The sequence below is a fragment of the Strongylocentrotus purpuratus genome, unplaced genomic scaffold (genome assembly GCF_000002235.5).
Source record: "Strongylocentrotus purpuratus isolate Spur 01 unplaced genomic scaffold, Spur_5.0 spur5_scaffold_5, whole genome shotgun sequence".
NCBI classification, from domain to species: domain Eukaryota; kingdom Metazoa; phylum Echinodermata; class Echinoidea; order Camarodonta; family Strongylocentrotidae; genus Strongylocentrotus; species Strongylocentrotus purpuratus.
Window position 1 is genome coordinate 44,340,942 of NW_022145611.1, and position 13,010 is coordinate 44,353,951.

At 36.4% G+C, this 13,010-nt stretch overlaps 1 protein-coding gene across 1 annotated transcript in view; it reads left to right on the forward strand.

Annotated features, from left to right (window-relative positions):
* LOC577806 (thrombospondin A) overlaps positions 1-12,595 on the forward strand; it is a gene marked incomplete at its 5' end in the record, with an annotated part of 45,844 nt that extends 33,249 nt beyond the window's left edge. The window contains 10 exon segments of the mRNA XM_030999832.1: positions 446-605; positions 1,097-1,215; positions 1,622-1,760; positions 3,281-3,376; positions 3,960-4,187; positions 5,873-6,069; positions 6,405-6,479; positions 7,981-8,078; positions 9,870-10,012; positions 10,364-12,595. Coding sequence (XP_030855692.1) covers positions 446-605; positions 1,097-1,215; positions 1,622-1,760; positions 3,281-3,376; positions 3,960-4,187; positions 5,873-6,069; positions 6,405-6,479; positions 7,981-8,078; positions 9,870-10,012; positions 10,364-10,371 — 1,263 coding nt within the window.
* Between the last annotated feature and the right edge of the window lie 415 nt (positions 12,596-13,010).

Here is a 13,010-nt window from a genome sequence, read left to right on the forward strand (position 1 = left end):
TGTACAATTAGCATGTATAATTCTGAGTCCAATAAAACACGACCAACTCAACGAAGTATTAGCTGAGAATGACCCATTGATTAGTAAAAATACACGTCGTGGGAAACACTTGCCTTGCGACCCCGATATGTATTACAAAAGCGCGCCTATCATTGATATTTACAAAACACGCGTGGTAAAGATTCGGCTTTGTGACCTCAATGTAGGTTACAAAGAGATGCGCCTATGTTTGATATTTGCCGACCTGCTGGGAAACATTCGGTTATAGACCTCAAAATCATTTTACAAAAGAGGCGCGCTATCGTGTGTAGTCACCGGCTTGCCGCATATTTCCGGCCTACACTATTGCATTCTATTACAATTGGGTTTATTTTGATAACATCAAAATAAACGTATTATGCTAAAAAGAGATAAAATATGAGATTATGTTTATTTTTCTTGGTAGGATAACTGTCAGTTTACTCCCAACCGATGGCAAGGAGATCGAGATCGTGACAAGGTTGGTGATGAGTGTGATAACTGTCCTACTCACTCCAATCCAAGGCAAGAGAACGTCGATGGCGATGAGTTCGGTGACGAATGCGATGACGACATCGATAATGACGGTAAAATAGTTACTATTTTGCTCTCGAAAAATCCCCATAAGGCCAAATTGGAGATATGTTCTTAAATTTATCATATGAACAGTGATTACCAGATTAGGTTTAGCTTGCATTTACAATTAATCTTTAGAGGGTTTGTGATCACTAGCAACCAAAATTGAGATGTCCTCTATATGGCGTGTCACTGAAAGTGTAGGTTACATTACCGAAAACCGAAAATTAGGTTGAAAACTTGTATTTTCTACTTCTCTTTCCTTTTGCCCCGAGTATTACAATGGTACGAAATAAAAATGGTATATATCTGATGTGTGTAGCTTCACTGACCTCAACCAAAGTTTTTGCCCTAAATTAAACCTGGTTATTACAGTGTTATTAAGGAAAATAAGACTTTTTTCTCCAAATCATGGTTAGCAAAAAAAAATAAAAGTTTTAAACTCAATAATTAGATTGCTCAAATTAACGACCTTCAAATTATTGTTTTATAATTTATGCAGGACACGACAACTTTATAGATAACTGCCCGAAACACGCCAACGCTAACCAGGATGACAGTGATCATGATGGTCTGGGTGACCTCTGTGATAACTGTCCATTCGACTTCAACCCTCTACAGGTAACGTGTCTTAATCCATATTGTCTGAGGGTGTTCACATTAAGATCTGTTTTCATGTATCAAAGTATGTGTCATTATTTTGAACCGAGTTTGCTGTCCATACAGTGTGCGTTGTATCTCAAAGATGCGTGTCAACACGGCGTGATATGTGCTACCATGAGAGGGATATATTAATGTTCTCTCTGTGTGTCAGGTGACATTCCACTTTCTTAGAATGATCTGATATATCATACGTATGGACAGCAGAAATCATGATTATCCAACTCAAGATTGCAGAATGAAATATACATCAGCATTTGTGTAAACCTATACGGTCATGCCTAGTTCTACATAATTTATTTCTTTAAATACACATCTTAAAGCTACATTACAATCATCTAAATATGTTTGCTCTTACTTTGTACAGATCGATACCGATGATGATAACGTTGGCGATGAATGTGACACGGATGAAGACGTGGATGGTGACGGTCATCAAGATAATCTAGATAACTGTCCCGACATCCCTAATGCTAGTCAGAAGGATCATGATAATGATGGCATCGGTAAGATCATTATGTTAGGGATACCGTCTTGATTGATTCCACGGTTTCAGGGTTTTATTAGAGTTACTAATAAAGATCGGGTTTGCTTATGCAGTCAAAGTTCCCACCATCAGCTTGGTTTTTTTGTTCTTCTCCTTCTTCAAATTGTTGGTCTGAAATTGTTGGTGTAAAGTTTAAATCATAGTCTGCTATTAGACTTGTAACATGGGTGATACTGAGGAGGTATGAGTTAATATAGAAAACTCTAGAGCATGCATGCGCGTTACTATCGAAGTGACAGTTTGGACACCAAATAGGGGGTTTCCTTTCAGGTTTTGCTTCATGACAGAACGGGTTGTAGGATGTGAATCATAACATTCACCATCGCCATGCTGGACGCAATAATGAATTCAACTAATGTTCATTAGGCTTCAAATGCTCACTGACTGTGAGTAAGTACACAGTTAGATAAGACAACAATTTGCAGCAATAGCACTTAATTATGTGACACCTATATTTACTACACCACCTTAAAAGACACTATATATTTAGATAAAGAGCCAATTGCATTAACTTGAGTATCGTCATTCATTCACTATACTCATGCTCACATAATCCCTCAGGCTCCCCCAAAAATACACAACGCAGGATATGCAAAACTTATCAATCGCCTTGCATTAAATGACATCTTCATGATATTTGTGTGACAAGATCTTTTTTTCAAATGGAATTTTGATGAAACAATGTGACCTATTGAAGAGTTGATATAGATATAATTACTTTATTTTGTAGAGCCTTGAGAAAGAGATATCAGAAAAGGTACCAAAATAAACCTGAACTGTGTATCACCATGTACTAACTTCAACCAAACACATTCTTTAAACATTTTAGAGAATGAGTGATATAGATCGGTCCAATTTTACAATTCAAGTTTTCCTGTTATTCATTCAATAATTAGATGTGAATGATCCTCCAGACGCTCTTTTCAAAACGTCGATCTCAAGGAGAATTTTCTTTACCTATTTCCTCGTAGATTGCATTACTGCTCAGCGTCCAATCGCGTGGAGATATTGACCTTATCTTGCAACATATCTTGTTGAAACTCGGGAGGAAATTTGGGCAATTTCAACTTCTTTCCGACGTTTAAAAAAGAGGAAAACACTTTGGCTAGATTCCAGGTTATTCCATCACATATACTGAGCTCTCTATCTCGAGTGAAGAACCTAAGTTTGGGATAGTTCCTTGTCGCCAAGGGGAACTTGTAACCATGATCTTGTTCCTTCAGATTATAACATATCGTACAAAATTTTCTTTCAACATATCCTTCTTCATTTCCCCTTATTTAATGTTTCTATATACGTAACATATGCGGTCGTTCGAAAGAGAGTATCACTGATTCGTTTCTAATATCTGTTTTGATTAATGATTGTAATTGTTTAGACAAAGTAAGATTCCGTTTGAAAAATAAATTGAGTTTTAAAATTTCTATCTGGTTTTCTTCGGAGGGTTAATATTTGATTCCTAATTTATATTTCCCTCAGGTGATGCGTGTGATCCGGATGACGATAACGATGGCGTGACCGATGCCGATGATAACTGTCGTCTGGTTTTTAATCCTAGTCAGAACGATACCGATGGTAAGTTATTGACTGTTTTAACACTTCTATTACAACGAGAATTTGATTGATATGATCATACAAGATGAAGTAGATTCCATTCTTAACCACGTTAATGTAGTGAAATAGAGTCTCTACCCTAACAAGAGTGAACATAGTTCCATACTAAAGATAAATGTTGGAACGTTTTCTTCAATTGCTGATGATGTGAATGATTTTTATTGAAGCTCACAACTGCTAGACGTCTTAGTAGCCGGCCAAGCAATGACTGTTGTTCTATTTTAGTAATTATTTCCGATATCTCCAATAATAGAATTTTATTATCCTAGACGGTAACGAAGGATATTGTTGGCTTTGCTGTTGATATTGTTCAAAGAATTTGAATAGCTGTTACTAAAAACCACAAGGCAGCCACATTCAAGAACCCATGTAGTGCCTCGTTCCCGAAACTCTGATTTGGAAATATTCCCCGCTTTAAAAAATGTTCTCATTATTTTAAGTGAAGCATTAGAAGCTATCATTCCGCTGCAAATACCAAAATCAACATAAGTAACAGGGAACAAGATCGTTTAATTTAAGACATGTTCCTGTATTTCTCCTACAGAGAATGGACGCGGTGATGCGTGTGAATCTGACTTTGATGGTGATGGTGTAGCTGATATCATGGATGCTTGTCCTGAGAATAGTATGATCCAAAGAACAGATCTCTCAGCATTCCAGATGGTACCTATGGATCCATCAGGAGCATCTCAACTCGAGCCTAACTGGATGGTTAGGAATCATGGTCTGGAGCTGGTGCAGACTATCAACAGTGATCCAGGATTAGCTGTCGGTTAGTCTCATTCTCATCATATTCTCTTCTTTCTCCTTCACTCATTCCCTTTCTATCATCATCTTCTTTCTCCTGGAGAAACCCTTCTTTTGGTCTCGTAATCCGGTGACCCGGGTTCGAAACCAAGTCGATGCGCTAGTGGCCTTTGGTAAGACATTACTCATCATTACCAGGTCCCTTGGAGAAGACCTGAAGCCGTTGGCCGTCTGGTTGCTTACTAACAAGCATTCATGCTTTCTTAGCAGTCAGGTAAAATAACCACCCCCACAAAATAATACTTCTCATCTTCCAGATGCCCCCTCCATCCCTCATCATTTTACTTCCATTATCCCCTCCTCCTTCTCCCTATAACCTTCCTCTAGCGCTGTGTTATTGTATCAAAATTAATATCTCTCATGTCATAATTATACATATATCTAATCGAGCTATGCTAACGATTTCTATCTTCATCATCTTCGAAAGAGACTCACATTCTCAAAAGTCATTGATTCATTCCCTCAGCATCAGAGTTCCATACAAATATGAACCAGATTTCAAACCTTAGCTCATTGCCTGTCAACCAGGCTTTAATAACGCGAGAAACGTGGAGAAAGGGAAACGCGGCCAATTGGCTATTTTGGCACAGCTACAATAAAAAGATATTCGAAATAGAGATGTAAGAAAAGTGACATTATAATCGGGATGTGATAACGATCTTTGTTACAAACTGACCATGTAAACATCCGATCGATATGGTTTGGTCGATTTTCTTTGTGGTTTCCTGAAAGTCAAATTAAAAACAGGATTTACAGTCGAACAACAATTCCAGATGGCCCAACACCTGAAATAACTAACAGGTCATCAAACTAAACATTGGTGAAAAGTCAGTGAACTTCACGCAAACTACTAAGATTGATATAGTGCTAGTTTCAGACATCTGTAATTTTTATTTCGCCGTTTGCTTACATACATCTTTTCATATAAACTCCAATGTTTAAGCGAGCATTTTTGCAACCTATTTGGACGATAATCTATACAGATCCGACTTAATGTCGTTTAAAACTCGGAATTCATATTCAAGTTCAAGTTCAAGTTCAAGTTCATTTATTCAAAACCACACAAAACATGATATAATCTTTTACATGAAAAAGAGACTGGTAATAGTACATCATTAAGTGAATGGTTTTAGGACCCCTGTAGAAGCTAAGCTTGTGAGCGGGGCCCTATAGTCAACAAAATACATACATTAACGATATGGCAAGGTGAATAAAAAGAATATAATGTTTATACAAGGGATGGAAACAAACTAAGCTACAGAATATAGAACACAAACAAATATTCACACACACGCGCGCACACACGCACACACACACACACACATACACACAGTCCTTAGTGGTCTATAAGCATTTGAGAATGAGAAATTATTAAGATACAAAGTAGAATTATGTCAGTCTTCCAAGTAGATACGTTTTAGATAACCTTCTAAACCTAGAAAGAGTTGTACTATATTTTATATCATCAGGCAAACTGTTCCATTCTTTGATGCAAGAGATATGGAAAGAGGTCAGAGTGATATTTGTTCTTGCAAAAGGCTGATGAATAAGACCCCTTTGACGTGTATTATAATGATGAATTTGTGAGTTATTTATGAATGATTTATTTAGCCTTAAAAATGATGTACATGACTCTATTCATTACCCCAGGCTATGACGAGTTCGAGAGCGTAGAGTTTAGTGGTACATTCTATGTGAACACAGCGAAAGATGATGATTATGCTGGGTTCATCTTTGGCTACCAATCCAATCATCGATTCTATGCTGTCATGTGGAAGCAGGTTACGCAGAAATACTGGCAACCTGACCCTAGCCCCGCTGAAGCTACTGCTGGTCTTCAACTCAAGGTAAATGTCAACTCATTTTCAGAAGTCATTTAATTCTTTATTCGATATATACAGAATGCTTGGAGAATCGTTGGTCCGGCTTATTTGAAATGATCGCAAGACCTCCAACCAATCTCAAAGTGACAATCGCCAATCTCTACTGTTGGTGATGGTAGCGGTGAGCAAAGTAAATTCCCCACTACTGATGAGGTGTAACACCCGACCCTAGTTTTTCATTGCTATCATCAATAATTTAATGATTATTATGTTGTGAGCAAAGCTTCAGTATGTACATTTTGTTTTGTGAAGAAATTTATGAATGAATGACAATCAATTTGTTCTTATGTAATTTTCAGCTGATTAACTCAACAACTGGCCCAGGAGAATACCTGAGAAACGCTATGTGGCACACTGGAGATACAGAAAACCAGGTATATTAATTGTTTTATTAACTTAGCCATAATATGTGTTGTCTTTAACACAGGTTGTTTATTTGTAATGCTTACTGATAATAATACTGATTTTATGCCCCTTCCCCCCCAAAAAAAAAGAAATCTCGAAGAAAGTTCTAGATTTAATTGTCCATCTTTTAAGGTGGGAAGGTGGCAGTATTCCAAGGTCAATATTCCTTCCTTTTCTTTTTGAAGCCAAACCGGAAGTCGAAATAAAATTCTCTAGAGCCTGAGTCATTTTGTCCAATATTTGTCGTGTCACCCTAGAAAATCTCTTCACCCTTTAAACCCATCCTTCAAACCTCTTTGCCTTCCATCCGAGAAATCTGATCGGAAATCGAAACATTTGCGAACGATCTTGAAACTTTATCCTAACTTAATTTCCGCGGTGGTCTTAAAAAAGAAAATAAAGCTACCTTGGGAATTCTTTTTATATTTGGGGCAAAATTTAAGTTCATAAACCTGAATGTATTTGCCAAAGCATTATTTAGGCCCTTGAATTATCGATACGTCATTGTATGTTGCAAAAATGAGGGTTTTTGGATAATTTGAGGCATCGTGTCACTCACCTAAATAACGATAGGAATATGAATATCTCTTGTTGTGACCTCTACGCCGTATCACGTAGATAATTTGATAATTATTCTGTTATGTTCAGATATTTGTATTGAAATATTTGTATTGAAATACGATGAGTGTCTAAACTACATCGTAACGGTCCAACGTTTAATAAAAAGAACTGCTCAAAACATAACCTTTCAATAAATATGATCTAATTATCGATTGTTTGATTTCATCGATCGAGTTATCTGATCTACCATCTTTTATTTGTTTTATCTTTAAGAGATGACAGCGTGTGAGTGAATGAAATGGGCAGCACGTCCCAAATTCACAGTCTAAATAAACTGTCCTAAAAGAGTTAAATGATAATTGATAGAGGGGCAAACTGGGGCAAACTAGGCGTATCAAATGAGGAACTTCCTTGGCTGAGATTGACCTTAGCTCACATGAGGAGTGGATGAGGGGGAAGGGAGCCCCCTTAGAAACCAACCTGCCAACCAGTGGGTTTGTTGGTAGCCGGACGCTATGGGTAACCAGGATGGTAGAAGGGGTGCCGGCCAAGGAGGGGTCCAAGCCAATACATAGGGGATGCATAGGGTGTCCAATCTAATCCTCATGTAGGAGTTAGGGTGTTAAAGATTTCCCTCTCGCCATTGGGTTCTTTAAAGGCTTTCCGATCAGATCAATTTAAAAGCGACCACGCAGTCATCGGAAGGAAGATTGGTTTTTAATAGTATTAGAAGATCTGGACCAAATGTCATTTGACATCAGTACTAGGTTCCTCAGATGGTGTTAACTTACCACTGATAAAACGTTTTCTTTTCTTTCATCCATCTTCGTTCATGTAATTAAACATTCACGTACTTGATAGATGCTTTCATGATGTATTTATATTCATTTGTGTTTTTACTTATTACAGGTGAAGTTGATTTGGAGCGATCCAAACAAGATTGGGTGGAAAGATTTCACAGCTTACAGATGGACAGTCCAACACAGACCCATTGATGGATTTATGCAGTAAGTAGACATTAGTCTAGAATGAGAAAAGTATATTTGTATCCATCCTTTGGTTATGTTGGTGAACTCTCCGCACAGGAAGGTCTCCATTCAGCTTTACAAAGTTTGTCTCGATATATCTCTCACTCCCTCTCTCTGTTATGAGCTCCTGCAAAACACTCTAAAGCAGTACCAAAAATGTCCCTTCGACAGTGATGAAGGTAACTGAACTAATGTCGAGAAAAAATACTATATGTCAAAAGAAATGCAGACATGATTTGGAATAAAAAAGCAAAAAGAAGGGTATCACATAACATTTCTTAAATTGAGGGTGAAACCCAAAGGGATGAATTTATTATTAGATTTCGGGTTTACTGAGTTGTATCACTAACATCTTTCATTCATGTCTGGCTCAGTATGATTGTAGCGTTAAAAACTCGTCAAAATCCTCGTCAATTGTCACTGTTTGTCATAGAGCGGAACAACCCCCTTCCTCCCCCCTTCCTCTCCCCTTCCTGTCATCCATGCCTGAAGGTTGTTGTTTGAAGAATCTCCCGCAGACAATAGCTTTATGTAGGACAGGAAGAGCCTAGAGTGACTATTGTTGAAAAGACATGGAGACATGCCTAGCGTAACGCTCGAGCGCCATGAATGCAATGACTGTTTGACATGAAAATACCGGCATCGGACTATGAAATACTAGATTGAAAGAAATGGCTACAACTGGCTCTAAAATAACTTTATTTCCGGCGTCATAATTTCTTGTGCAATAGGGACAGGCGTCCTGCTACCAATGACTGAAGACTAACGTCCTGTTGATATCCTTGTCTGATGGCATATAGAGTTATTTTAGATTAGTATAGGTCTACTACAAAATATAATTGAACGAAAATCGGAGTGTGGACGAGAAAAAGGAAGTTCATGTTCACTTTTTTTTTTTCCCCTATTTTTTCTCCAATCCAACGCCGAACCACACACCTAACAAAAAAAGGAAAACATATGAAATTAATGGAAAAGTAGATAACTGTTTGTATTTTCATGAAATCATCACAATAGATAAGCCTTAACTACTTTCTTATCATGTTGCGCTAAGAGTTTTAAAATGCAAATTACCAAGTTACATATTCATACATACATTCATGTGTCTGACATCGTCACCATCTTTTCAACTAAAAAGAAACGAGACACCGTCAGTAGATGGCGTACTTCTCTATTAAACGACTGCAATGATTCAACAAAAGATAAGCAGAGACCATAGAGATATATATTAATACGTGTTAGTAGTATATATCTCTATGGCAGAGACACAGTTTCTCTTGAGCGTAATATATGAAAATAATAATGTTAAAATAATAATATATTATGGCGACAGGTGTATTACAAGGGGTATCAGGAGATTATGTTAACGTCATTATATTTAAAACAGTGGTACTGTTAATCGTATGTTTGAAAGTTAAACTTTTGATCTCGATACGAAATCTTCCCTCGGAAATTTCCAGCCTTTCAGCTGCAGCCTTTGTCAGTGATGTGACCCGACTTGACATTTCCGACGTAATTAGTAATAATCTGGTCGTTAATAAGAATGTAGCGCCCTCAGTCTTTGTTGAGGGAAGGTTTGACTTTCAAACTTGGTAGGATTTATCATCAATCAGCGTGATCAGAGCATTACTATAAAGAGAGTGGCTCATGAGGCACTCTTACCGTGATTGTGTGCTTTCCATCAAGAATCATGTGGATTGGTGGCTCTCTTTATTGCTTTGCTTCCTTTCTTTTTTATTTTAACTTGATCAATCATTTTCCTTTTGTTTTCAGGGTGACAGCGTGGGAAGGTAGTAATGTATTGGCAGACTCTGGCCCCCTCTACGACTCAACGTTACGCGGAGGACGATTGGGACTATATTGCTTCTCTCAGGAGATGGTCTTCTTCTCCGACATGGAATATAGATGCCTATCAGGTGAATATACACGCCACTTTGGGTTCAATGGGAAAATGTACAGGCTGCCATGTGGATGGTTTACGTCAGAGAAAATCATTATACAACCCTCGTGCCTGATATCCGTCAATATTATTTTAATTACTGAAATTAAGAGCAAATAAATGCAATATCTTTAGAGTTTTAATATTTTTGTCATTTAGTTCTCGAACAATAAAGGAGATCATCCAAATATTAGGTCAATTGGAATTGTTATTACCAGCCCGTCTTAAAAAAAATTGTGACACATCTAATTTTTGTAAGGAGTTAAATCTCATTTACATTCTTTAACGTGCTAACTAGATTTTATTGAACATTATACTCCCATTACAGATTACTAAGAAGCAATCGATACTCCCAATCAGAATGTTAAAGAGATACGAACTGCTGATCCCTTCCTTAACACCAAGAATTGTATTCATCATCGGAGTTCATCGCTAAAAAAAAAGACGATTATTGAAAAAGGAAAAACAATGCAGGTGTGTGCTAAGACAGTGATAAAAGGGTCATCGAGATACAGAGCTGCATATTCAGGGAAGATATCTTGGAAATGAGAAAGTTGGTGATTGATTCGACGAATAAACTTTGAGATGACAGAGAGATGATAGCGATAGCCAGATGTCTAAAAATCGTACAGTTCTCACCGATGAAAACACATCTTTAGAAGGAGTAAAGAGAAGACTAAACCAGGAGGAGGAGGAGGAGGAGGAGGCACTTCGTGTACCAGAAGGATGTGTTTAAGTCAAAGTGGGGGTCATTATAAAGCCGTGCAAATGACACAGCGTTAATTTCGAAATACTATTAAGTATGAGATTTTGACTGACTTGAAAGCGTGATTGATTTCATGACTAATTTACTGGACAGCATTGTATATGCCTCTTATTTTCTCGCTCGGGTCATAACAAGTGACGAGTGTCATATTATTGTTCTTCACTTGGATTTATTATATTCAAATACTAATGGTGTATTTTAACTTATGTACAGAATGATTATGCATGGCCTTAGTGATTATTTCGCTTTCCTAAGTCTATACAGTGAGCAATATTACAAACTCAATGGTCAGTTGACACGCTGTTTTAAAAAAAAATTGGTTGATTTTATTAAAAAAACTAAATAGTAAGAAATTAAATGCTCTGTGACTTCCAAGTCGATCAAGATAATATTGATTGTCGTGATTCTATTTGTTTGACTATTTATGGTGTATGTAAGACTAAAAGTAACGTAAAGCAAGGCAACTGAATTTATGCAATGAAGTGTCTGTGTATTTTGTATGTGTGTGCCAAATTGTGACTGTGTCTATGTGTTGTTGATCTTGGAGCGTGCATGCGTTGTGCTTATAGTTTATAGTTCTGCTTATTTGTACTCTTTTATAAAGTTATGAACGAATACATTTATCGTTCATTACACTTTTCTGTACTTTACTAAGAATAAACATTGATTGAAAATATTTAAGTCATGGCCTTGGCAATGGATTCACTGCAATGGATATTTGATATTGTTAGTTCACGTAATCACTAAAATGTTCTAAAAATCTAGTCATTAACCTATTATTGAAGAAATAAATAAATTTCCATAATGCGAAGAATATTTAACTTTCATAACCCATTCAATTTGCGGATCAATTTTGTTTAACATGTAGACACATAAGAATAGCTGCTTTAATATCGGTTGACACTCTCTTGAGAAGTGACATTGTGTAGAATTAAACCCGTTTGCTAGGCTGCGATGTAATACCATTTTGAATGTAAACGTCAAGTGATTTGACATAGTGTAAATATTTATCGTCAAAACTATTTTACCTAAGGTAATCTTATAGCTGTTGGATGTGTTAGTATACAGTTTATCACAAATATGCTACGTATTGTACATACGATAAAACTGTTGTTGTATTAATGATTATTATTTTAAATAAACTATTCATTATGTCCTTAATCTTTTATTATCGTTCTGAAGTAAAACACTTATAAATGTGATCTCTAAATTAAATTGAAAGAAATACGATGCATTTCACATCAAATACAAAAAAATATATAATTGTTGTGATGCATTTTCGACAAATATGATCATGAAATGTCTCCGCCGTTGGAAAAATAATCTCTTTCATAATTATTTTCTTCACAAATAATATGATTACGTTCTCTTGCCAAGACAGCTTAATTATAAATGCATTGACCTGGGATATTTTTGAATAAAGAAGAAGAAGAAAACAAACAAAAATTTACGAAAGGAACAAAATTGAACCAGCTTGTATGCTTTTTCTCAAAAAGGTTTTGTAGGATCAATAATGAGTAAAGTAATGATAACAAATATTGAAGATAGATGGTGATACTGAGATTTTACTTGTATAATATAAACTACAACAGATACAGGAAGCTGTTATTTGTATCAGTTTCCCATTATACTGAAAATTGATGAGATTTCGTAAATATTTTGAAATTAGAGAATTGAAGAGTTCATACAATGGAGACCAAAATCATCTTTGTCGTTTTGAAGGGGTTAATGGGGAAACCGATGTTGACGTTTTGAAAGATTAATAAATATTTACCTCGGTAAGTTTTAAGCCGATGTATTTTCTCAAATAGTTTTATTTCTCTCTGAGTCGAAGAAGATTACAATTGATGCAGTGACGTAGCGGCGTGTGTGATAACACATTTTCAAGAAATCCACTTCTAACTGTCAGCAAAATAAGTTGAATGTAAAGAGATGAAATATACAAAGAAAAGAAAAAAGTTTAATGTAATGTTTACACCGTGTGGAATGAATAGATAGACATTTTTTAAAAATGTGAATGGGAGAGCGTTAATGCGTGTGTGTTTGAGAGAGAGAGAGAGAGAGAGAGAGAGAGAGAGGGAGAGAGAGAGAGAGAAAGAGGGAGAGAGAGAGAGAGAGAGAGAGAGAGAGAGAAAGAGCAAGGAGAGACTGAAGAACAGATGTAGACACGTCAGAAAGTGAAAAATATAGGAATAGCAAGACAACTATA